The sequence below is a fragment of the Eucyclogobius newberryi genome, unplaced genomic scaffold (genome assembly GCF_026437365.1).
Source record: "Eucyclogobius newberryi isolate DKJ021-1_F unplaced genomic scaffold, fEucNew1.0.hap1 SCAF_10, whole genome shotgun sequence".
NCBI lineage: Eukaryota > Metazoa > Chordata > Actinopteri > Gobiiformes > Gobiidae > Eucyclogobius > Eucyclogobius newberryi.
The window spans coordinates 11,225,973-11,252,505 of record NW_027315724.1 but is presented as its reverse complement, the minus strand read 5'-3'; the positions used below and the strand labels follow the sequence as shown (position 1 = coordinate 11,252,505).

The 26,533-nt window shown below is 47.1% G+C and overlaps 2 protein-coding genes across 3 annotated transcripts in view; one reads left to right on the top strand and one right to left on the bottom strand.

Moving 5' to 3' along the window:
- Window positions 1-26,533, bottom strand: part of LOC140373919 (LHFPL tetraspan subfamily member 6 protein) — a 287,086-nt gene that overhangs the window by 16,600 nt on the left and 243,953 nt on the right. The window lies entirely within an intron of this gene.
- Window positions 1,543-26,533, top strand: part of rcbtb2 (regulator of chromosome condensation (RCC1) and BTB (POZ) domain containing protein 2) — a 42,295-nt gene continuing 17,304 nt past the window's right edge. Inside the window, exons 1-6 of one of the 2 annotated variants that reach the window (XM_072460650.1) lie at window positions 1,543-1,671; window positions 2,587-2,737; window positions 20,783-20,949; window positions 21,228-21,386; window positions 22,197-22,304; window positions 22,371-22,513. In XM_072460650.1, coding sequence (XP_072316751.1) covers window positions 1,546-1,671; window positions 2,587-2,737; window positions 20,783-20,949; window positions 21,228-21,386; window positions 22,197-22,304; window positions 22,371-22,513 — 854 coding nt within the window. In that variant the 5' untranslated portion in view covers window positions 1,543-1,545. Of the gene's footprint in view, window positions 1,672-2,586; window positions 2,738-20,782; window positions 20,950-21,227; window positions 21,387-22,196; window positions 22,514-26,533 lie in introns of both variants that reach the window. The other variant, XM_072460642.1, reaches the window with a different exon arrangement.

Sequence of the window (26,533 nt, the reverse complement as noted above, 5' to 3'; positions counted from 1 at the left end):
CAAGAACATTAAACAGTTTGACAGAGTTACAATCATGAAACAAATTGTAACTCTGTCAAACTGCTGTTGCTGTTGCTGTTGCTGTTGTTGTTGTTGTTGTTGTTGTTGTTGTTGTTGTTGTCGTCGTCGTCGTCGTCGTCGTCGTCGTTGTGGTTTTTAGGCCAATGAATAGGAGGACTAAGCAGACATACATAATAGGCCTAATACCTACTCTAGAATATTGTAGTATGCAAATATATTTTTTACAGATAAAAACATCAAATGTATATTTTTTATGCTCATGTATCGGACACTTAGGTTACCCAATTTTATAGCTTAGGTTACCCAATTTTATAGCTTTCAATAATGAAGTCTTTGTATGAATCTTTTAAATCACTTAAACGTTATGGTTTTATTATTTCCTATTATATTGAACGCACCACTGAACTACGGGAAGTAGGTCCAATGTTTTTCAACTGCAGTAGCCTGTAGCGACCAAAGCTAACTACTATCTTACTCCAGCCTGCTTTTTTTACTCCTTTTAGCTGTCAAAATTAACCTGTCTACAGTTTAAATTCTCAAATATGTTTCTGGTCCCATCGCTGTGTGTGCAAAGAATAAGGATCAAATCCTAACCAAAACGAAAGCAAGGTAACGCATCAGCAACAACAGCCTACTGTATGTTAGCATAATAACTTGTTTCTTACCGCTTTATTACAAACACGAAATGGAGTTTAATTTGACTTTACATTGTTATTCGTTGTCTTGATTTGCAGAAGTTATGGAAATAAATGTGTACTTTAGAATGCCATGCTTTTCTTTTGTTTTTTTGATACGACTTTCAATTAAAAATATTCACTAAGCATGTGCATTTTCCCTATGCAGAAAATGTAAGTTACATTCAATGCAACAAGATATACATTGGTTTTATTAGTATGTCATTATTTATCTCTCATCCATTTAGAAACAATGGCGTTTGTTAATGTTTTTCTAAGTTTGTATATGACACTTTAAAATGTTATGCCATCAAAATATGCAAACTTCTGGAATGGAAGCGACTGGAAGAAAAATAAAGTATAAATATATATATATATATATATATATATATATATATATATATATATATATATATATATATATATATATATATATATATATATATATATCAGATCTAAGTGTTAATGGCTTTATGTCTTTAAAATGGAAAAAAATAAGCAATGTCAGTTTGTTTACTTTATATAAAATTATATTATTGTTTGGTAAATTCTGAAGAAAAAAAATCATGAAATTGCCTTCTTCATGAATGCTGCATTGATCATAATATCCTTTTATACAAACAAATAATGTAAAATACAATAGTAAATGTCTTTAATCCAGGCACATGTTGTAATATTCAGGGGTTAATCCAGTTTCCCCATTGAATTTGTATTATATTCTACTTTTCTTAGTCTGTATTCTGGAATGTAGAATATATTAGTTTAAACACTTTTAAAGGGTCTAAACTACCTTATAAAAATGTCAGTGTATGATGTGCTTTCAAACTCTTCTTCTGTATGTTTGTGTAGTATGCTGGACGTGGGCAAGTGGCCAGTGTTTGCACTCCTTCCTCCTGAGGAACTGCGGCTTATCCGTCAAGCTTGTGTCTTTGGCAGCGCGGCAAACGAAGCCGTCTATGTAACGGTTAATGACGAGGTAACACGTGGACAGTAGGGATTGTTTCAACATTCAATCTCCTCTACAATATGAATGGGTTTATATTCTTTTGCGAAATAGGTAGAGTGACTGCGGCGGTCCAAATAGCCGGTCAATAATCGGTGCACTCCAAAGCACACCGGGATAAGCAGATAGAATACAGCTATCTTTAGACTGACAGGCTTAATACCTCAGCAAGCACTGTTTACATCCTGTTTAAAAGGTGTAACGCATGCGTAATCTCTCTTACCGGGTTCGAAAACATGGACAAATATTGAGAAGAGATTAGAAATGTGTTTAAATTATTAATGTAATCTATAAACCAAACCTATACAGGTCCTGTACACAAAGAAACCTCGTCATGATTCTCTGATTAAGTCCTGTAAACATGAACATATTTAATAGACATATAAAACTGTGGATGATAATGCAGGTTGTTAATATTAATATTGTTTACTTTTATAGAACTGTCCTAAAACTCTCTTGTGGATAGGTGTTGATAAGTAAATAAAGTATTATGTTATTATCATTTGACAACAATTTTATAGTAGAATTTAATAAGTTATTTAACCAAATGAATGAAAATGAAAAACTACTAACCCTACTTTTTGTGTGTGTCAAAAGTAACACCAAATGGTTGATAACTAATATTGGTGGGGTTTGGAAATAGATTCAGAAAATAACAGATTTTTTTCCTTTTTTTAATGATCAGTTAAAGTGTCCAAAAATTCTGATCTGGTGCTTTTTTGTTGTTGTTCTAATGTCTAATACAATTGCTGATTAACTATGTATTTATGTACTTTTGTATTTTCAAAAAGACAAAAACATCCAACAAAAGTACATGAATAAACAAACCAGGGACAAAACAAGGTCATTCTCACATGAAAATTGATATTTTGGTGTGTTGCTTCGTAGGTGTTTGCGCTGGGCACCAATTGTAGCGGCTGTTTAGGGCTCGGAGATCTTCAAAGCACCATTGAGCCACGGAGGATTGATGTTTTATGCGGAAAGAAGATTGTGTCTCTAAGCTACGGGACCGGGCCCCATGTGGTTATCGCGACGGCAGGTATTCATATATCATCATCATCATATTATAGCATAAGACAAGACGCTTGTGCTGTGTTTTTGTGGTTAGAACACACGGCTTGTGGATAAAGTCAAATATAACATGGATGTACACTCATGTTGTACCACATGTTCATCTTCCATCCATCCATCTTCTTCCGCTTATCCGGGGCTGGGTCGCAGGGGCAGCAGTCTAAGCAGGGACTCCTAGACATCCTACTCCCCAGACACTTCCGGGGGGATCCTGAGGCGTTCCCAGGCCAGCCGAGAGACATAGTCCCTCCAGCATGTCCTGGGTCTTCCTCGGGGCCTCTTCCCGGGGGGACATGCCCGAAACACCTTCCCAGGGAGGCGCCCAGGAGGCATCCGGAACAGATGCCCAAGCCACCTCAGCTGCTCCTCTCGATGTGGAGGAGCAGTGGCTCTACTCCGAGCTCCCCCCGTGTGACCGAGCTCCTCACTCTATCTCTAAGGGAGCGCCCAGCCACCCGGCGGAGGAAACTCATTTCGACCGCTTGTATCCGCGATCTTGTCCTTTTCTCATGACCATAGGTGAGGGTAGGAACGTAGATTGACCGGTGAATTGAGAGCTTTGCCTTTCGACTCTGCTCCTTCTTCACCACAACAGTCCGATGCAGTGACTGCATCACTGGAGCCACTGCACCGATCCGCCTGTCACTCTCACGTTCCATCCTTCCCTCACTCGTGAACAAGACCCCGAGATACTTGAACTCCTCCACTTGGGGCAAGGACTCCCCACCCACCCGGAGAGGGCAAGCCACCATTTTCCGGCCTCGGATTTGGAGGTGCTGATTCTCATCCCAGCCGCTTCACACTCGGCTGCAAACCGTCCCAGTTGCCGGTCCGGGTTTGATGGAGCCATCAGGACAACATCGTCTGCAAACAGCAGAGATGAGATCCTGTGGTCCCCAAACCGGACACCCTCCAACCCTTGATTGCGCCTAGAAATTATGTCCATTTAAAATAAATACAAATTATGAACAGAACCGGTGACAAAGGGCAGCCCTGGCGGAGTCCAACATGCACTGGGAACAGGTCTGCTCCGGTCATACAGGGACCGGACAGCCCTGAGCAAAGGGCCCCGGTACTCCCGGAGCAACCCCCAAAGGACAACCTGAGGGACACGGTCGAAAGCCTTCTCCAGATCCACAAAGCATATGTGGACTCCCATGAACCCTCGAGCACCCGATGGAGAGTATAGAGCTGGTCCAGTGTTCCATGACCAGGACGAAAACCACTCTGCTCCTCCTGAATCCGAGGTTCAACTATCGGTCGGATTCTCCTCTCCAGTACCCTGGAATAGACCTTACCGGGGAGGCTGAGGAGTGTGATTCCTCTGTAGTTGGAACACACCCTCCGGTCCCCCTTCTTGAACAGAGGAACCACCACCCCGGTCTGCCAGTTCAGAGGCACGGTCCCCGAACGCCACGCGATGTTGCAGAGACGTGTCAGCCAAGACAGTCCTACAACATCCAGAGACTTTAGGTACTCATCCACCCCCGGAGCCCTGCCACTGAGGAGTTTGCGAACAACCTCAGTAACTTCAGCTTGAGTCCCCGGTCTCTGCTTCCTCTTCGGAAGACGTGACAGTGGGATTAAGGAGGTCCTCAAAGTATTCCTTCCACCGTCCAACTACATCCCCAGTAGAGGTCAGCAGGTCTCCACCCCCACCGTAAACGGTGTTGGTGAAGCACTGCTTCCCCCTCCTGAGGCGCCGGACGGTTTGCCAGAATTTCTTTGGGGCCGACCGATAGTCCTCCTACATGGCCTCCCCGAACTCCTCCCACCCCTGGGTTTTTGACTCTGCGACAGCACAAGCTGCGGCCCGCTTGGCCTGCCGACTCCTGTCAATGACCTCAGGAGACCTACAAGCTAGAGTGGCCCAATAGGCCTCCTTCTTCAGCCTGACGACATCCCTTACTTTCGGTGTCCACCACCGGGTTCGGGGGTTGCCGCCACGACAGGCACCGGAGATCACAGCTCCAAGCAGCCGCATCGACAATCGAGGCGGAGAACATGGTTCACTCGGACTCAATGTCCCCAGCCTCCCCCGGGATATGGGAGAAGCTCTCTCAGAGGTGTGAGTTGAATACCCTACTGACAGAGGGCTCTGTAAGACGTTCCCAACAGACCCTCACAATGCGCTTGGGTCTGCCAAGTCTGTCCGGCTTCCTCCTCCGCCAGCGGATCCAACTCACCACCAGGTGGTGATCGGTTGACAACTCTGCCCCTCTCTTCACCTGAGTGTCCAAGACACGCGGCCGGAGGTTAGATGACACAACAACAAAGTCGATCATTGATCTCCGGCCTAAGGTGTCCTGGTACCATGTGCACTGATGGACACCCTTGTGCTTGAACATGGTGTTCGTTATGGACAATCCGGGTGCTCTGCACTGCTGTTCGGCCCGTAGGCCGACACAACAGTGAGAGAGCTGTCCCCCACCCAAAGGCGAAGGGACGCGACCCTCTCATCCACCGGGGTGAACTCCAACACATGGCGGCTGAGCTGAGCAAGCCCACACCAGCCCGCCGCCTCTCCCCGCGGGCAACACCAGAGAAGTGGAGCGTCACCTCAGAGGTGAGGCCGACTATATCTAGTCGGTACCGCTCAACCTCCCGCACCCAGGACTAATGCAAGACAAACCGGGACTAAACCAGGGACAAAACCAGGACTAATATAATGACAAATAATATTCCAAAAAGTATCAAGATTCACTTTTATTCAAATCTGGTGACTCATGGGAGGAAGAAAGAAATGACACACTGTATTACATAAGTGTTCCCTTTATAACCTTTTACCCCAAAAATATTTATTGCTGTATTTTTTCTGCCATTATTCTTTCTTCTGCGTAACAATGTGAAAATATATTTTGAAGAAGTATTCTTTGAAAATGGTGGATCTTTGTAGATCACTAACTCACAACTTTAAAGAAAGGACATCTTTTATTCCAAGAACGTGAGAAGCACATTTTTTAGTAAAAGTCACGGAACAAAATATAAACCTATAAACCTTGGGTATTTCTGGTAATTTTCAGAATATTGATTATTGTATTTATTATTTCATTACAGAACAAAACAACATTGAAGTTCTGTGCATATTATTATCTGCTAGGACTTGACTATATAAAACTTTCATAGTCATGGCAGCATCGCTGTATGATAAACATAACCGTTCCCTCCCGGACGGTGCGGTGTTTTCCAAACAACAAGCCGTGGATTAACCGTGAACTGAAGGCTCTGCTGAAGGAGAAGAAGAGAGCCTTCAGGTCAGGGAACAAGGAGGAGCTGAGGACTGTGCAGAAGGAGCTGAGGAGGAAGATCAGGCAGGCGGAAGCCGGCTACAAGAGGAGGATGGAGGAGCAGCTGCAGCAAAAGAACATTCAGGGAGTGTGGAGGAGCCTGAAAACCATCTCAGGCTTCAACCCCCCCTGCCCAGACAGAGGGGGATCAACAGTGGATGAATGATTTAAATTTGCACTTTTTGAGATTTGATCAATCACCCACCCCTCCCCCTGCACAGCTGCATGCCCTCTCTACCCGTTCCTCTTCACACCTCTGCTCTGGCCCATCAGCTCCCCACTTCACCTGGACTCACCCATCCCCCCAGCACACACTCCCCCTGCCAACCACTGACTGTCTCAGCAGCACAGGTGAGGAGAGAGCTGAAGAAGATTAAAGTGAGGAAGGCAGCAGGACCTGACGGCATCAGCCCCAGGCTCCTTAAGTCCTGTGCAGATGAACTGTGCGGAGTTATGGATCATGTCTTCAACATGAGCCTGAAGCTGAGGGTGGTACCACAGGTCTGGAAGACCTCCGGTCTGGTACCTGTGCCCAAGACACCACGCGCCAAAGACCTCAACAGCTTCAGGCCGGTGGCTCTCACGTCCCACCTGATGAAGACACTGGGGCGGCTGGTCCTGGACCACCTCCGCTCCACCGTGAGCCCAGCCATGGACCCGTTGCAGTTTGCATACCGGTCTGGCATCGGAGTGGAGGACCCCGTCAGCAGACTTTAGACACGACACGGACAGCTGTGTCCTGCAGAAGTTCTCTGATGACTCTGCCATCATCGGACTCATCACGGACGACGATGATGCGGAGTACAGGGGGACTGGCGCAGGACTTTGTGGACTGGTGTCAGCAGAACCACCTCCTCATCAACGCGGGGAAGACCAAGGAGATGGTGGTGGACTTCCGCAGACGCCACTCTACTGCCCCCTCACCAGTGAACATCCAGGGATGGGACATTGAGAGAGTGGACTCATACAAGTACCTGGGTGTTCATCTGAACCACAAACTGGACTGGACTCATAACACAGACGCACTGTACAGGAAGAGCCAGAGTCAGCTCTACCTCCTGAGGAGACTCAGGTCTTTTGGAGTGACAGGGCCACTCCTGAAGACCTTCTACGACTCTGTGGTGGCATCAGCTCCTGTACGGTATGGCCTGCTGGAGCCGCAGCATCACAGAGAGGGAGAGGAGGAAGCTGGACAAAGTCATCAAGAAGTCCAGCTCCGTCCTGGGCTGCGCTCTGGACTCGGTGCAGGAGGTGGGGGACAGAAGGGTCCTGGCTAAATTCACATCTATGCTGGACCATGAGTCTCACCCCCTGCAGGACACTCTGTCCACTCTGGAGAGCAGCTTCAGTGACAGACTGATCCACCCTCGCTGTGTGAAGGAAAGTTTTCGCAGGTCTTTCCTTCCTGTTGCTGTCAGACTCTACAACAAACACTGCTAGCCCTGAACATGTGCAATACTGATGTAACCATGTGCAATACCATCATATTCATGTGCAATACTGAATCAACCATGTGCAATACCTGTAAATAAGAGTGTTATATTTTGTTTTTTATACGGTTTACTTACCTGCTAATAGTATTACCTAGTCTTGTGCTAGCTATTTTTACTTTATTTTATTTTATTTTCATTTTATTTTATTATCATTATTTTATTATTATTTTCTGATTTTTATCTTTATTTTTTATTTGTATTATCTATTTTATTTTATTTCCCACCCTCCATTCCCTATTAAGATAGGAGAGGAGTTTTGTTAAGAGTTTTTTTGTTTTTGTTCATAAGAGTTCTATTAAGAGTGTGTTTTGAAACTTCCTATAATCTGTCCTTTCCTCCTGTTCTACTGCGTTGTAACAACGAAATTTCCCCTTGTGTGGCTATTAAAGGATTATCTTATCTTAAACAGGAAGTCAGCCATGTTGAATCAAAGTGGCGCCGACACGTTTTACTTTTTCTTTTCAAAATTGTACTTGTCCTAGGTTTTTTGTCCGATCGAGCTCAAAACAACACTTTTTGCATCTAGACACATTGAAATTTAATGAATATTCAAAAAAACAATTATATTCCTTATCCGTAACACGCCCTCAAAAAAGGCTTAATTTCCTCTTTTTTCAAGGACAAATCACGCCTAATGGAATTGATCTACGGAGCTCATATTTCACTCACTAATGCGTTTTTATGGTCTGATTGGAAATAATTAATACCCATGTAACAAATTTACTCTATAGCGCCCCCTACCCATTGTGTGAAAAACTCAACATTGTCTGATTTGTTTGAAACTCATGGGTTATATTCTCCTAAAGACGCCATGAAAAAAAGTGCATTACAGATGTGTATTTTCACAATTGGCCAGCAGGGGCGGAATTAATGCCTTCAATTCCTCTTCCTCTTTTATTTTGAAGGAACATTTCTTCTCGTGCCGAGGTCTTAGCATCAGCGTTAGCATCAGCGTTAGCATCAGGTCTCTGTTGCTAGGTTGTTGTTGTTGTTGTTGTTGTTGTTGTTGTTTTATGGCGGTTGGCATCCAATTGTTGCATTACCGCCAGACTTTATTCCTCAGACTTTGTCGTAGTCCTCAGACTCTGTCGTAGTCCGTAAAAGTTGCTAGGTGCCGGAGGTACAGGGAGGAGGGGGTTTATAGAATAAAGTCTAAAGAATGAAGTCTAAAGAATAAAGTCTAAAGAATAAAGTCTAAAGAATAAAGTCTAAGAGAATTCAGTGTCGGGGCAATCGCAATCAAAACACAGAATAAGGAGAGACGGGAGATGGCGTATGAGAGTGGATCGGTGGTCGAAGACGTTCTGGACGGCGTGGAGGAGCAGCCTTTTCTGGCTGCACGTGCCCGGAAACGTAAAAAGTCCCTTAGCTCGTCCGAGGGTTCTGGGAATGAGCAGCAGGATGAGGCTGAAGCTATGGATATCCGGAGTGAGAGCAGTGACTGTAAGGTGATCATAAAGCTTGCACAAGATAGTGCATCCTTTAAGGAGTGGAATTCAGTGGCATTGTCAAAGAGCCTAACTGTAGCTGTGGGAGTGATCAAGAGTGCGAGTGTCCTTAGAGATGGCTCGCTGCTGGTCGTGTGCAAGGACGCGGCTCAGCAACGGAAGGCGATTGGAACTAAACGTCTGGGTGGAAAGGACATTCTTGTGTCTGATGCTGAAAGAAACACGGTCAGAGGAGTTATCGTAGGTGTCCCTACGGCGACGTCTGTGGATGAAGTTAAGGAGAATTTGCCTGGAGCTACGGTGGTGGACGCTAGGCGGTTGAAGGTGACCCGGTCTGGGGTAAGATGTGACAGCTTGTCGGTAATGGTAACACTTGAAGGGAGGTGCCTGCCTAGTAAGGTGTTCATTGGGTTCATGTGCCATGACGTTAGGCCATATGTTCCACCGCCCCTGCGTTGCTTTAAGTGCCAGCGCTTTGGGCTTATTGCAGCGGTCTGTAGAGGGAGGCAAAGATGTGGTAAATGTGCAGGAGATCACGAGTATGGGAAGTGTGACGTGGGAGCAAAACTGAAGTGCTGTAACTGTGGGGAAGAACATAGCTCTGCCTATGGGGGATGCAGGTTTAGCAAAAGAGCTGCTGAGGTGCAGAAAATAAAGGTCTCTCAAGGTATATCCTATGCAGATGCAGTCAAGAAAGTTTCAAGTAACGAGTTTAGAGTAAATACAGAGAGAGGAGCCAGCGCTGCTCCCAGCCAGGGCGAAATGAGAAAGGCCAGCGTGGCTCCCAAGAAGTGTGAAGGTTTCAAGAGTGGAGGTCCCAAGTGTGCAGGTTCCAGAATTAATGAGAATACCCTGGTTGTGGATAGAGAGGATTTTGTACTCTTTATGGTGGATGTTGTAAACTGTGCTGCTCAGACTCAAAGCAGAACTGAAAGGATCAGGATCATTGCTAATTGGAGATTCCTTGGAACAAAGGAGCTTGATTGGGCAGATATAGAAAACAGGCTAAAGGCGCTAAATGGGAGTCGGAGTGATGGGGGTCTGCTTGTGGGGAGTCAGAGTGATCAGAGTGACGAGATGGGGGTGAGGGTGGTCTCCCAGAGACCAACCGGTTATAAACTGTGCTGCTCAGGCTCAAAGCAGAACTGAAAGGATCAGGATCATTGCTAAAGCTGCAGGGAGATTCCTTGGAACAAAGGAGCTTGATTGGGCAGATATAGAAAACAGGCTAAAGGCGCTAAATGGGAGTCGGAGTGATGGGGGTCTGCTTTTGGGGAGTCAGAGTGATCAGAGTGACGAGATGGGGGTGGGGGTGATCTCCTGTCCTCGTCCAGTCTCGTAGACGCACGGCTACCAAGCAGCGACATCAGTGGAAATATTAAAGCCTATAGAATGAAGCCTAAAGAATAAAGCTGTACGGTGGAAGCACCGAACGTCAAAGAAGGAGAGGAAGATGAAGAAGAGTCTCCCTGGAATAAAGCCGGTCGGTCTCTGAAACAACAACAACTATTCTAGTCACAAAGACATATCATGACCTCATGGGCTTTGTAACACCAAAGCAATGGAAGGAGTTCTTTTACGGACTACGACAGTCTGAGGACTACGAAAAGTCTGAGGAATAAAGTCTGGCGGTAATGCAACAATTGGATGCCAACCGCCATAAAACAACAACAACAACAACAACAACAACTATTCTAGTCACAAAGACATATCATGACCTCATGGGCTTTGTAACACCAAAGCAATGGAAGGAGTACTTTTACGGACTACGACAGAGTCTGAGGACTACGAAAAGTCTGAGGAATAAAGTCTGGCGGTAATGCAACACTCGGATGCCAACCGCCATAAAACAACAACAACAACACCCCCCACCTCTATAAACGTTTACCTAGCCCTGTGCTACATAAGTAAGCAACCACAGCCTGACACAAACCCTGTGACTGGATCGCCAGAACGTTCCGCAGATTGAACTCCCGCCCATTATTCCGAAACCACAAGGCCAACCCGGCCCTTTCTCTATCATAAGCCTCACAGCAAATCAGCACATGCTCGACAGTCTCTGGCACCCGACAGCGACCACACAGACCGGTCGGATGCTTGCCTATCCTACTCAGTGACCAATTGAGTCCAGCATGGCCAATCCTCATGCGGGCGAAGGCCCTTTCCTCCCACGCGTTCCTGCCCATAGACCCGCAAGGACCCACACTACCCTGTATGTGATAGAGATGCCGTCCAGTAACACAGTGGCTCCAAAATTCCTGCCAAAGGCCGACCACATGACTCTTGATAACGGGCTTGACTTCAGATTTGCTTAACTCAACCGCCACATCAATTGATGGCCGCCTAAGGGAACGCTTAGCCAGTGCATCAGCCATTTCGTTACCATCCACCCCCACATGCGCAGGGACCCAAATGAAGGAAACCCTCACATCCTTCCTGGACAGGGAGAGCAGCAGACAGAAGATGCCATTCAACACATCCTGTCTGCAACCCGATTTCCCAGATTTAACGCTTTGCAATGCAGAAAGGCTGTCAGAGGCCACCACAATGCCGCAACACTGCAAAGCAGATTCCGCCCATTCCAATGCCAACCGTATCGCTATGAGTTCCGACGTGAAAACAGAAAGGCGATCTGTCAACCTCTTCTTGACCGCCAGCCCCAGGTCAGGCACAAAATAAGCGGGGCCAGTACGCCCACTCTCAGGATCCCTAGACCCGTCGGTATAAATAAACACATCACCGGAGTGCTTATCGATGAGCGCTTGAACGGCAAACTGCGGTGCCCTCCCAGCGACTCCTCTAAGCTTGCCATGCAAGCTAACATCAACAGGAGCCGGGACAAACTTCCACGGAGCTATAGCAGACAAAGCCACCGACGGGCTCACACGCAGATCACCAACCCCCGCAAGCCGCGCCTTCGCATTTCCTACCTGGCTAAAAACCATACCGCCAGCCTCACTCTGCCCCCCATCAACCCTGAGAAAGTCCCTCACCGGGTGAGAGCTCGTATGACCTTGCACATTCACCCAGTAAGCCAACAGAAGTTCTAGCCTCCGGAGCCGCAACGGCAATTCCCCCAACTCAACCTGCAGCGCCGAGACAGGGGAGGTCCTAAAAGCCCTACAGCAGATGCGCAAGGCCTGGGCTTGCTCCACATCAAGCTTCTTTAAGTTAGTCTCAGCCGCAGACATGTAGGCTATACAGCCATAATCAATAGCCGCCCTCATGACGGCCCGATAAATACCCAGGAGCGACCTTCTGCTGGCCCCCCAGTCCTGGCCGGATAGACAACGAAGCACGTTATTCACCCTTTTGCATTTACCACTGACCTCATCAATGTGCTGACGCCAACTAAGCCTCTCGTCAAAGGTGACCCCCAAGAACCTCACCTCCCTGACCTGTTCGAGCACCTGCCCATGCAGTCGAAGGGAGACGTCCCTATGCCCATTGAAGAAACAGATCACTTTAGACTTCCGTACGGACAGTTTAAACCCCCACTTCAGGGTCCACTGCTCCACCTGCTGTATTGCCCTTTGCAGTTTCGCCTCGTAAAACCGGAGATTCCTCCCTCTCACCCATAGAGCGCCATCATCAGCATAAAGGCTCCTCCCAACAGACCCATCCACATCGTCAAAGATGTCCTTAATCATAACATTGAACAAGATAGGGCTACACACACTCCCCTGCGGGATCCCATTCTCTACCTCATAGACCCCAGAGTAAGCAGCGCCCACTCTGGTTTGGATACGCCGGCCAGACAGAAAGCTCCGGACCCAGTTAAACAGTTTACCCTTCACACCACACTTCCGCAGCTTAATGAGGAGCCCATCCTTCCAAACCATATCGTACGCCTTCTCCACATCAAAGAGCACCGCAATAACCTTTTCTTTCTGAGCCCTGGCCAGCTGGATATCAGATTCCAAACACAACACGGAATCCATGGTGTTCCTGCCCCTACGGAAACCACTCTGGTGCGCGGGAAGCAAACCCTGACTCTCCAAGAAGTAATCCAACCGCTCGGTAACCATGCGCTCCATCGTTTTCCCGAGCTGCGACGTCAAGGCAATCGGCCTATAACTTGAAGGGTCAGACGCTGGCCTACCCGGCTTCAGAACCGGCACCACCGTAGACTGTTTCCACGCAGATGGAACACAACCTGAATCCCAAACACGGTTGAAAAGACCCAGGACTAGCCCAAGCGTGTCATCAGTCAAATGAGAGAGCATGTCATAGCACACCTCATCTTTACCCGGGGCTGTCTGTTTCGCCTTAGAAAGTGCTCTCCTTAGCTCAAACAAACTAAACGGAAGGTCAAGGTCATCTTGAGTCGAAGGCTGGTGCCCAATCAGCTCAGAATTCTGGGCCAAAGTACTCTCCCTGTAGTGTCTTTCCGCAGGTGAGAGATTGTCAGAGCTGTGCACCGACACAAAGGTGCTGGCCAACAGTTCAGTTTTGTCAACGTCGCTGACTGCTTCAACACCATTCAGTATTAGGACCGGGGTCCCATGACGGCGCTCAACCCCATGCATCCGCTTAATCATCCCCCAAACATCCCCGAGACGCGTTTCTCTCCCAATTTTGGAACAATACCGCCTCCAATAGGCACTCTTGGCCGTTCTTACAGTTTTCCGCACAACAGCGCGGGCCCTCTTGTAGTCAATGAGGGCACCCTCAGTGTGGGTAACCCTTAGCCGGCGAAACGCCGCATTTCTCGCCCTAACAGCATAACCACATGCTTCATTCTACCACGGCACCCGCTTCCTATGTCCACTACCACCACTCTTAGGAATCGTGCCTACCGCTGACTGCGTGATGAGCGAGACAATTGCACTGTTGAGAACATCCACCTGAGTCAATCCTCCTTCCCGCAGAACCCTAGAACCATCATCAGCTTTCCTCAGGAAAGCCCCCCAGTTCGCCCTTGCCAACTGCCACCTCTGGATTCTCGTCCCCCTGACCACACAGCTCCCAAAGCCAATCTCGGTGCGTACTAGATAGTGATCGCTACCAAAAGAAAGATTACCAAGAACCTCCCAACTACAAACACCAGCTAACTCCTTGGACACAAGCGTAAGATCTATTGCACTTTCCGTACCGGTCCCCATATCATAGCGGGTCCCACTCCCATCATTCAGACAAACCAACTCCCTTTGATTGATAAAACCCTCTACCACCTGCCCATACCTATCGGTACCACTACCGCCCCACAAAGCGCTATGCGCATTAAAATCCCCACACCACACGGCCTTTCCCCGAACATCCTTACCGATACTATGTAAGGACTCTAACGTTAACTCACCACACGGATTATAAAGGTTAACCACAGTAACAGCTTCACCACCCAGCCAGACCCTTACCACCAGAGCCTCCGGCGCTTTACTCACACTGACAACAACGTAATTTAGGTCATCTCGGACAAACACAGCCACACCTCCGCCTCTACCCTGCTCCCTATCATTCCTAACACACACATACCCTTGTATCCCAAAACCCCACCTAGGTTGTAACCAAGTCTCCTGCACGCACATAACGTGAGGCTTGTTCAACAAGGTAGAGACAAAATGCTTAAATTCCTGGCCATTAGCACGAAGACTACGCGCATTCCATTGCAAGACAACCACCGCCATTATGAGCCCCCGGAACCTGACGGCGCATCGGGAGCCCCCCCACTCCCACTGCCAGAATGGGGCAAGGTGCCTTCCCGCAGCGCATCCTCTATCTCCGTCCACTCGGGACCCCCAGCTCCAAAGTACTTCCCTGCAGCCTTAGCGATGATCCTAGTCTTTTCGGATCTCTTCTTGGTTTGACCAGTACAGTTAATCACTTCCACCATAAAGAGGAAGAAATCTTTCCTCTTCACAACCAGTACATCCTCCGCACCCACAGGGCCTCTGCCCGTGGAAGCCACACTCACAGGCATCCCAGTGGGGACCTCCCCCTGGCCGCGTGCAACGCTGCCCCCTCCCCTGTCGCCTAGGTCACCAGCAGCACTGGCAGCCCGCACTGCATCCACCTTCACCTGACTACCAGACACCTTCTTGACCGCATCCGCGTAGGATATGCCATGAGAGGCTCTAACTTTTTGCACCTCAGCAGCCCTCTTGCTGAACTCGCATCCCCCGTAGGCAGAGCTATGCTCTCCCCCACAGTTACAGCACTTGAGTTTTGCTCCTTCGTCACACTTCCCATACTCGTGGTCTCCTGCACATTTACCACACTTCTGCTTCCCTCTACAGACCGCTGCAATATGCCCAAAGCGCTGGCACTTGAAGCAACGCAGGGGCGGCGGAACATATGGGCGTACGCCATAGCGCATGTACCCAACGCACACCACACGAGGCAGGATCCCACCTTCAAATCTAATCATTATCGACAGGCTGTCACACCTTACCCCATCCCGGGTCACCTTCAACCGCCTAGCATCCACCACCTTAGCTCCAGTCAAATTCTCCTTTATGTCATCCACAGATGTCGTCGTAGGGACGCCTACGATAACTCCCCTGACCGTGCCTCTTACAGCATCAGACACAAGAATGTCCTTCCCCCCCAGACACTTAGCTTCAATCGCATTCCTTTGCTGAGCCACGTCCTTGCACACGACCAGCAGCGAGCCATCCCTAAGGACACTCGCATGCTTGACCACTCCCACAGCTACAGTCAGGCTCCTTGTCAACGCCATCGGATCCCACCCCTTAAAGGGCGCATTATCCTGCGCGAGCTTTATGAACACCTTACACTCGGAACTCACATCCCCGATATCTGCAACCCCCCCGCCCTGCTCCTCACTGAGAGAGCCCTCCATAGACGAGCAAGAAGACGCCCTACGCTGCACAGGATCAGTGGCTCCAGGGGAGTCCTCCCCGCTGTTCATATCGTCACCGACCAGGTCACGCTTCCTCTTCCTCTTCCCCGTCATACGGACCGAGGCGTTCCTCTATGTTGCCGTAATATCCAAACAACGCTCAATAATCCACCGTCAGCGTGTATCTTCACCGACAGGTCCAGATGCGTGTTTTATGGCAGTCGACAGCCGAGTGTTGCATTACCGTAGTCCTCAGACTCTTGTTGTTGTTGTTGTTGTTGTTTTATGGCGGTTGGCATCCGAGTGTTGCATTCAGAGACCAACCGGCTTTATTCCAGGGAGACTCTTCTTCATTTTCCTCTCCTTCTTTGACGTTCGGTGCTTCCGCCGTACAGCTTTATTCTTTAGGCTTCATTCTATAGGCTTTAATATTTCCACTGATGTCGCTGCTTGGTAGCCGTGCGTCTACGAGACTGGACGAGGACAGGAGACCACCCCCACCCCCATCTCGTCACTCTGATCACTCTGACTCCCCAAAAGCAGACCCCCATCACTCCGACTCCCATTTAGCGCCTTTAGCCTGTTTTCTATATCTGCCCAATCAAGCTCCTTTGTTCCAAGGAATCTCCCTGCAGCTTTAGCAATGATCCTGATCCTTTCAGTTCTGCTTTGAGTCTGAGCAGCACAGTTTACAACATCCACCATAAAGAGTACAAAATCCTCTCTATCCACAACCAGGGTATTCTCATTAATTCTGGAACCTGCACACTTGGGACCTCCACTCTTGAAACCTTCACACTTCTTGGGAGCCACGCTGGCCTTTCTCATTTCGCCCTGGCTGGGAGCAGCGCTGGCTCCTCTCTCTGTATTTACTCTAAACTCGTTACTTGAAACTTTCTTGACTGCATCTGCATAGGATATACCTTGAGAGACCTTTATTTTATGCACCTCAGCAGCTCTTTTGCTAAACCTGCATCCCCGTAGGCAGAGCTATGTTCTTCCCCAGTTACAGCACTTCAGTTTTGCTCCCACGTCACACTTCCCATACTCGTGATCTCCTGCACATTTACCACATCTTTGCCTCCCTCTACAGACCGCTGCAATATGCCCAAAGCGCTGGCACTTAAAGCAACGCAGGGGCGGTGGAACATATGGCCTAACGTCATGGCACATGAACCCAATGAACACCTTACTAGGCAGGCACCTCCCTTCAAGTGTTACCATTACCGACAAGCTGTCACATCTTACCCCAGACCGGGTCACCTTCAACCGCCTAGCGTCCACCACCGTAGCTCCAATCAAATTCTCCTTAACTTCATCCACAGGCGTCGCCGTAGGGACACCTACGATAACTCCTCTGACCGTGTTTCTTTCAGCATCAGACACAAGAATGTCCTTTCCACCCAGACGTTTAGTTCCAATCGCCTTCCGTTGCTGAGCCGCGTCCTTGCACACGACCAGCAGCGAGCCATCTCTAAGGACACTCGCACTCTTGATCACTCCCACAGCTACAGTTAGGCTCTTTGACAATGCCACTGAATTCCACTCCTTAAAGGATGCACTATCCTGTGCAAGCTTTATGATCACCTTACAGTCTCTGCTCTCACCCCGGATATCAATAGCTTCAGCCTCATCCTGCTGCTCATTCCCAGAACCCTCGGACGAGCTAAGGGACTTTTTACGTTTCCGGGCACGTGCAGCCAGAAAAGGCTGCTCCTCCACGCCGTCCAGAACGTCTTCGACCACCGATCCACTCTCCTCCGCCATCTCCCGTCTCTCCAGACCGGAGACTAGCTCTTCTTCTTCTTCTTTGGTGTTTTATCGTAGTCCTCAGACTCTGTCGCCGGTTGGTCTCTGAAACAACAACAACTATTCTAGTCACAAAGACATATCATGACCTCATGGGCTTTGTAACACCAAAGCAATGGAAGGAGTACTTTTACGGACTACGACAGAGTCTGAGGATTACGAAAAGTCTGAGGAATAAAGTCTGGCGGTAATGCAACAATTGGATGCCAACCGCCATAAAACAACGATTTTTACTGCCCTGGACTAAAACTGTGAGGAGACCTTGCTCAACACCCGGTCTGGAGAGACGGGAGATGGCGGAGGAGAGTGGATCGGGGATGGAAGACGTTCTGGACGGCGTGGAGGAGCAGCCTTTTCTGCCTGCACGTGCCCGGAAACGTAAAAAGTCCCTTAGCTCGTCCGAGGGTTCTGGGAATGAGCAGCAGGATGAGGCTGAAGCTATTGATATCCGGGGTGAGAGCAGAGACTGTAAGGTGATCATAAAGCTTGCACAGGATAGTGCATCCTTTAAGGAGTGGAATTCAGTGGCATTGTCAAAGAGCCTAACTGTAGCTGTGGGAGTGATCAAGAGTGCGAGTGTCCTTAGAGATGGCTCGCTGCTGGTCGTGTGCAAGGACGCGGCTCAGCAACGGAAGGCGATTGGAACTAAACGTCTGGGTGGAAAGGACATTCTTGTGTCTGATGCTGAAAGAAACACGGTCAGAGGAGTTATCGTAGGTGTCCCTACGGCGACGTCTGTGGATGAAGTTAAGGAGAATTTGACTGGAGTTACGGTGGTGGACGCTAGGCGTTTGAAGGTGACCCGGTTTGGGGTAAGATGTGACAGCTTGTCGGTAATGGTAACACTTGAAGGGAGGTGCCTGCCTAGTAAGGTGTTCATTGGGTACATGTGCTATAGCGTCAGGCCATATGTTCCGCCGCCCCTGCGTTGCTTTAAGTGCCAGCGCTTTGGGCATATTGCAGCGGTCTGTAGAGGGAAGCAAAGATGTGGTAAATGTGCAGGAGACCACGAGTATGGGAAGTGTGACGTGGGTGCAAAACTGAAGTGCTGTAACTGTGGGGAAGAACATAGCTCTGCCTTCGGGGGATGCAGGTTTAGCAAAAGAGCTGCTGAGGTGCAGAAAATAAAGGTCTCTCAAGGTATATCCTATGCAGATGCAGTCAAGAAAGTTTCAAGTAACGAGTTTAGAGTAAATACAGAGAGGGGAGCCAGCGCTGCTCCCAGCCAGGGCGAAATGAGAAAGGCCAGCGTGGCTCCCAAGAAGTGTGAAGGTTTCAAGAGTGGAGGTCCCAAGTGTGCAGGTTACAGAATTAATGAGAATACCCTGGTTGTGGATAGAGAGGATTTTGTACTCTTTATGGTGGATGTTGTAAACTGTGCTGCTCAGACTCAAAGCAGAACTGAAAGGATCAGGATCATTGCTAAAGCTGCAGGGAGATTCCTTGGAACAAAGGAGCTTGATTGGGCAGATATAGAAAACAGGCTAAAGGCGCTAAATGGGAGTCGGAGTGATGGGGGTCTGCTTGTGGGGAGTCAGAGTGATCAGAGTGACGAGATGGGGGTGGGGGTGGTCTCCTGTCCTCGCCCAGTCTCGTAGACGCCCAGTCTCGTAGACGCACGGCTACCAAGCAGCGACATCAGTGGACATATTAAAGCCTATAGAATGAAGCCTAAAGAATAAAGCTGTACGGTGGAAGCACCGAACGTCAAAGAAGGAGAGGAAGATGAAGAAGAGTCTCCCTGGAATAAAGCCGGTTGGTCTCTGAAACAACAACAACCATTCTAGTCACAAAGACATATCATGACCTCATGGGCTTTGTAACACCAAAGCAATGGAAGGAGTACTTTGACGGACTACGACAGAGTCTGAGGACTACGAAAAGTCTGAGGAATAAAGTCTGGCGGTAATGCAACAATTGGATGCCAACCGCCATAAAACAACAACAACAACAACAACAGCAACAACAGAATAAAGTCTAAAGAATAAAGTCTTAAGAGAATGCAGTGTCGGGGCAATCGCAGTCAAAACACGGTCGCGCGGGAAGGTGGTCGTGTGGGAAGGCGGTCGCGCGGGTGGCGAGAGCCATCATCGCCGCTACCGCGGCTTTAATTGTTATTGTTTTCTGGAATACTTTCTAGAACACATACGAAGAGACCTTTTAAAAAACAAACACTGCAGCATTATTAAATTAAATAAATAAATAAAGTACCGGTATTTCTGATTTCTAGCAATAAAACTGTTTATTTGTAAATGTTCTTTCAAAATCTATAAGCCTTCAGTCACCGTATTTCAACCTGTAAGTAGTTTAAATTGTATTTAAAGACTCTCAGTGTGCAATAGATCGTTGACTAGTCGACTACTAAAACAATCATTCATTGCAGCTCTATTATCTACTGTTCCTCATTTGAAAACTAAACAATTTAATATATTCTTTTCCTTCTTTCCTTCCTTCCTTCCATTTTATTAGATCATTTTTTGAAGTGAATTTAGAGGGCAGGATTTAAAAGTGTACTTGTAAGGGTAGTGCAGTCACTATTTTCTCCTTAGCTCTCAAACTAAAATGAAATTTCCCACAGATCTTTCTTTAGAAAATAGTTATTGTGGTTTCTTAAAGGTGTTGTTCGAGGTGGTTGGGCAGCAAGAGAAGAACTCGCTTGACACAAGCTTCTATATTTTAAAAGATGTTCATTCACTGAAACGGCATCAATTCACAGACAAGCCGACATTGCCTGGGAGCTCCTCTCCTCCCTGATCCTAATTTTACACCAGTTTATATAGTTAGTCCTCGCCTCCTCATAAAAGGCAGATCCCCCATTTGCCTCTTAGTGCTTCCCAGCACCTCAAGTCCCCGTAAAACATTAAAACAAAACAAACCAGCAAATAGGGTACCACCTGTTTCCTTGTTGTTTTAAGTTAAGAAACAAAAGTTCTGTCCCCTTCAGACATCTCATTATTCTTGTAAGTTTGTGTTTAAAACTCAAAGATCATTGATAAAAACAGAAGTGAAACTGCAGCTATCACTTGTTTGACTATGACTTAAAATCCCATTCCCTGTGATATGGCACAAAGGCAGGCACATCTAAATCTTAAAAAGCACCTGCTGCACTTCTGCTCTGTATTAAATATTAACCTTTGAGACAACATGGCTGAATGTTTGCCCACTACCTTTCAGATGGCGAAGTGTTTGCTTGGGGACATAATGGTTACAGCCAGCTGGGCAATGGGACCACCAACCACGGCCTGACGCCCGCCCTCGTGTCCACCAACCTGCTCAGCAAGAGGGTCACTGAGGTGGCCTGTGGGTCCCACCACTCCATCGCTCTCACCGCAGATGGAGAGGTGGCTCATCTTTTTGTCTTTTACATGCTATATACTATATACCCATGTTACAAAGCAGCATCCCAAAGTCTGGTTAAAATATTAAAGGTGCCATAACATGCTTTTTTTCACGTTTCGTAGTCTATCCAAAGTGTATAATTGATAATAATAAGGGTTGTGCAACACCCTTACACCTACATTTTTGTAACGAAAATGTCCTCTCTATTCTGTCTATTCTAAAATTCTTCATTTTCTTAAATTTACCAGGGCATCTTTGACTTGTGTTCTTGTGTCTTTAGGTGTTCGCCTGGGGATACAACAACTCGGGTCAGGTGGGTTCGGGCTCCACGGCCAACCAGCCCACCCCCCGCCGAGTGAGCAGCTGTCTGCAGAGCAAAGTGGTGGTCAACGTGGCCTGTGGACAGCTCTGCTCCATGGCTGTGCTGGACAATGGGGAGGTAATGTGTGACGGCCTCCTGGAGATGTTTAACACGACTGCGTCATGTTAGGTTAGGTCAGTAGGTTTGGGCTGGACTGTGGCTCAAGTTTGTTTTTATTTTGTTAAAGCTTTTATTGGCAGCCCATAATTCAAACATATCCTGCAGTATTAAATATGTGTATTAACTATTGGGTTAGCAGGTTTTATATCCAATATATACATACTGTACATGGAGTCTGGACGTTTTGTCGTTTGCTGAGGCGGTCGTACTGTTACAGCTACTGCAATTTCCTAACCATTACAACCACTTAAATTGCGATTTGACTTCGATATGTCAAGACTAATAAAAGCTGATGAAGGCTTTTCTAAATTTAAAGCTGTGGTACTTTTTTTTTCTCACCGCCAAACTGGAAGTAGGTGTTTAAATGTGTTTAACTCGTCGCTAGCTCTCACAAACCCTTTGGCACATTGTGTTTGCTTTAGAACCGCTTTTTTCAGACAGCAAAGTGCTGCTTTCGGCTCTTACTTCCGTGTTTACTAGAAATAAAAATACTTTATTATATATTGCAGCGTACAGCATTCTCATTTTGTCACAAAGTGGTGCTTCTACATGATACTCTTTGGGGGAAAACACAAAATGTACTTATTTACAATAAAAAAGTCAGGTATTTGAAATGTATCTTCATAGAGGCATGAAAAATTACATCTATGGGTCACTTTGAACATGAGTTGTGCTTCTGAAGAAAGGGAGGATTCTAGGAAGAGGAGGAAATTACTTTGAATGCCATAAAAATAATGATTTATTTATTGCTTTTATCCAACCCTGCAGATTTACGGCTGGGGCTACAACTGCAATGGACAGCTTGGTTTGGGAAACAACGGCAACCAACAAACTCCCTGTCGGATCGCTGCTCTCCAGGGTGTCAGCGTTGTCCAGGTAAGTCTCGAGATCTTTATGTGGAGACTGGAATTCCGATACAAATCTTCAGTGGTTCCATCCAAGGTGGCTTGTGGGTACGCGCACACTCTGGCCCTTACAGACGAGGGCCTGGTCTACGCCTGGGGAGCCAACTCCTACGGACAGCTGGGAACAGGAAACAAGAGCAACCAAGCCTCGCCCACGCTCATAAACACGGACAAGGAGAGGTGAGTCTCCGAGATTAAAGTTGTTACACAATCCCAACCCAAACTAAATTAAACTAAAATCAACAATCGTTATAAGATTACATCAAGATGGCGCCGCTGAAGGCTGCATCGGCATTTCGGTTCATTTCAGCGTTTCGTTTGTTTTGTCTGTTTTTGTTCGGAAATTGTGCGTCAGCGTGCTCTTAGGGATCTTCTCAAAATGGGTTGAAGCTGAAAAGACGTAATTTTTTTCGTCTCTCTCTGGACCCCCTCCCCCCCTCAAAAGAAAAAAGACTGGCTTCACATAAAATGTTAACGCGTTGATAAAACGATAGTAGCTTGATAGACCCTGCTCACCTTTAGTTCCTGAACGTCCTTTGGTATGTTTATCAGTAGAAGTTATGAACTCTCCAAATAATGTCACCTGTTGCGCATGTTTGTTTACTCAATCCACATGGTCCACGGCGCGCCGTGGCCAGCGCGGGGAGCGGGGCGGGTGCTCCTTCGCACGGGCCACTGCGCGCCGTGATCACAACGCACCGTGCGCACGAGCCGCGCACGGGCCACTGCGCGCCGTGATCACAACGCACCGTGCGCACGGACCGCACCGCGGCCTGTGTGCGCACGGTGCGCCGCGGTGCTCCCCCGTACGCACTCCCCGTGCTCGTTGCTGAGAGAGTTTTTTAGCATTTCAAAACAATTACTGCCACAACAATGTATTGACGCTTCAAAGCAACAAAACTAACCCTAACCCAAACTTATAGTCCGGAAAATATTTTTGGCTAAAAATGTGAGTTGCCACAGAAGAGGAAAGCGTGCTTGCGCGCCTTCGGAAACGCGGCACACAAACGCCCTTACCTGGGATTTTCCTCTCTTGCGTGAATTCACTACCCAACAAACTGGACGAACTGGCGCTATTGATGAGACAAAACAGAGACTTTTCTTCATCTCCTGTTTTGTGCTTCACGGAGACATGGCTCAGCAAGTCTGTCCCGGACTGCGCCGTACAGCTGTAGGGCTTCCAGTTGCGCCAAGCTAACCGACTGAGAAATCTCTCTGGAGGGAAAAGACGAGGTGGAGGAGTTTGTTTTTACATCAACAACGCCTGGTTTTCAGATGTGACTGTGATCTCTAAACACTGCTCTCCTGCTCTGGAATATCTTTTCATTAACTGCAAACCATTCTACTCTCCACGTGAGTTTGTGTCATTTATCCTGGCCACTGTTTACATCCCGCCGAGCGCAAATGTGCAGGAGGCACAGCGCGCGCTCGCGGACCAGGTTCTGAGTGTGGAGCAAGGGGAATCTCAGCCACGAACTACCAAAGTACAGTTTATTAAAGTCCCGACCAGAGAGCAGAACACGCTGGATCACTGTTACACAACAGTCCGCTGTGGCCCGAGCCACGCTGGTCTCGTCAGACCACGTCATGGTTCACCTAATCCCCACGTACAGACAGAGGCTGAAGCTCTCCAAACCTGTAGTGAGGACCTCTATGAAGTGGACCAATGAGGCAGTGGAGGAGCTATGTGCGTGTTTGGACATTACAGACTGGGATGTTTTCAGAGCTGCCACAGATAGTTTGGATGAGTACACGGACACTATGACGTCATACATTAGATTCTGTGAGGACAGCATTATACCAACACACCAAAGTCACTTTCAACAATGACAAATCCTGGTTCACACCAAAACTGAGACAGTTGAGGCAGCAGAAGGAGGCAGCGCACAGGGCCGGTGACAGAGTGCTACAAAGACGTGAAGTATGGATTTAGCAGGGAGGTGTCGAGAGCTATATCTCAGTACAATACGCGTCTGAAACAGCAGTTCTCCAACAACAACCGCCTCTGTGTGGAGTGGGCACAGGCTTCTCACCAATTACAAGCCCTGAGCCCCCCCATCCGGAGACGACCGAAAACTGGCTCAACAACTCAACTCCTACTGCAGATTTGACACCCCCACTGTGGCCACCTCTGCCAACCCAACCCCGGTCCCCCCCACCTCCCCCACCACTCTCACAGTTCAGGAACGGGATGTAAGCAGACTCCCTAAAAAGCTGCTAGGCCGGTGTCACTCCTGTCACCTTAAGACACTGTGCAGGTGAGCTGGCCCCCGTCTTCGGCTAGTGCGGGGAGCGCGGCTTGCGCAGAAAAGTTGGAAAAGCTTTTTTTTTTTCATTATTAAAAAATAAATAACAAAATATTGGCTCCAGGGGCAAGATGTGGCCCTCGGCATGTTTTAATCTGGACCCAAGAGAGATTTTAGTTTATATTTTTTAACTCGTTTATATTTTTCAATTGCAACATCTGCACTTGTATCCTTAATAAAAATAGAATAGATTCAATAGCCTATATTTGACAGAAAAGTTATATTTTATTTGATATTTAATCCATAGTTTATATATATATATATATATATATATATATATATATATATATAATTAGGGCTGGGCAATGATTAAAATTTTTAATTGCGCATTTTTACGTGCAAAATTCCAAATGAATTCAAAAGAAGTGTAAAGTGCTTCATCATTTTTATTCAGTAGCAGTTAAATAAAATATTAAGTATTCACTTGCCACAAAATCCTGAGCCACAATCATTAAAGATGAACTGGCCACTTCAGAGGTAACGTCAGAAACATTGTAATCTCATTAAACATTAGACACTCAAAACATATTTTAGGAGCAGCATAACCAGTCTAGTCCCAAATGTCCCTAAACCAGAAAACACTTCAGTACAGTTTGTACATTTTTAGAACTTGATACTAAAGCGCCATAACATTAGTTGTGCAAACAAACACTTAACCAGTTAAATAAAAATAAATACATTGTGTACATTTTAACTTAAACAGTGTTATCAAACACAAAACTAAAGCTTATTGCCACTGCCAGGGCATTGAAAAGAACCAGAAAAGTTTGTAGATTCCTAAAACTGGGTGTTTTTTTACTCCTCTGCACTAAGCCAGTTGCTAAGGCACCAGATTATTCACTGGGCCCTTCTCGCGGATCTCCCCGGCTACGGCGCCCGTCGGGACCTGCTCACGCGGGCCCCCGGGCAGGTTGCCTCGGCTGGCGCCTAGCCGCTGACTTTGTAAAGTTAATAAATCAAAGCCATGGTCCAACATTAAAATCCATTTACACCACGAGAAAAGCAGCACAGCACAACTCCTCCACTAAGCATGTGCAGGACGACTCAGACGCACGTCTGCTGCTGAGTGTATTCTACGGACATGAGTCCGGCGCGTCGAGAACGCGCGTCCGGTGCGTTTGTCTTTCTAATGTTCACGCGCTCAAATTCTGCGTCGGGCGCGAATCGGCCGCAACGGTTTGTACGAGGCTTTAGAACTGGTGCGGACCAGGGGAATCCGATCTGCGTTAATGCGCGTTAAAATAATTGATCGCGTTTACGCGATAATAATCCGTTAATTTGCCCAGCCCTAATATATATATATATATATATATATATATATATATATATAAACACCAATGATCGCGGGCCGGCCCTCCGCTACTTGCGTGGATTCGAATATGGCCCTTGGAGGAAAATAATTGCCCACCCCTGCTCTATTGGCTAACACAGTATATATAATACATTAAGTAACATAGTTTCTTAATGTATTTATACTCACTCAGTGTGAACCCTGGGCCTGTTTAGATGAACACAAAGCTGATATCCTGGCAGGAATGGAAGAAAATGGAAGATTAGTTGTTTAACAGTGCTATTGTTGTGTGAAACCCAAATCCGTAGTTTTACAGTGCTTTTGTTGTATAAAACCCAAATCCATAGTTTTACAGTGCTTTTGTTGTGTAAAACCCAAATCCATAGTTTTACAGTGCTTTTGTTGTATAAAACCCAAATCCATAGTTTTACAGTGCTTTTGTTGAGTAAAACCCAAATCCATAGTTTTACAGTGCTTTTGTTGTGTAAAACCCAAATCCATAGTTTTACAGTGCTTTTGTTGTATAAAACCCAAATCCATAGTTTTACAGTGCTTTTGTTGAGTAAAACCCAAATCCGTAGTTCTTCAGTGCATTTGTTCTAT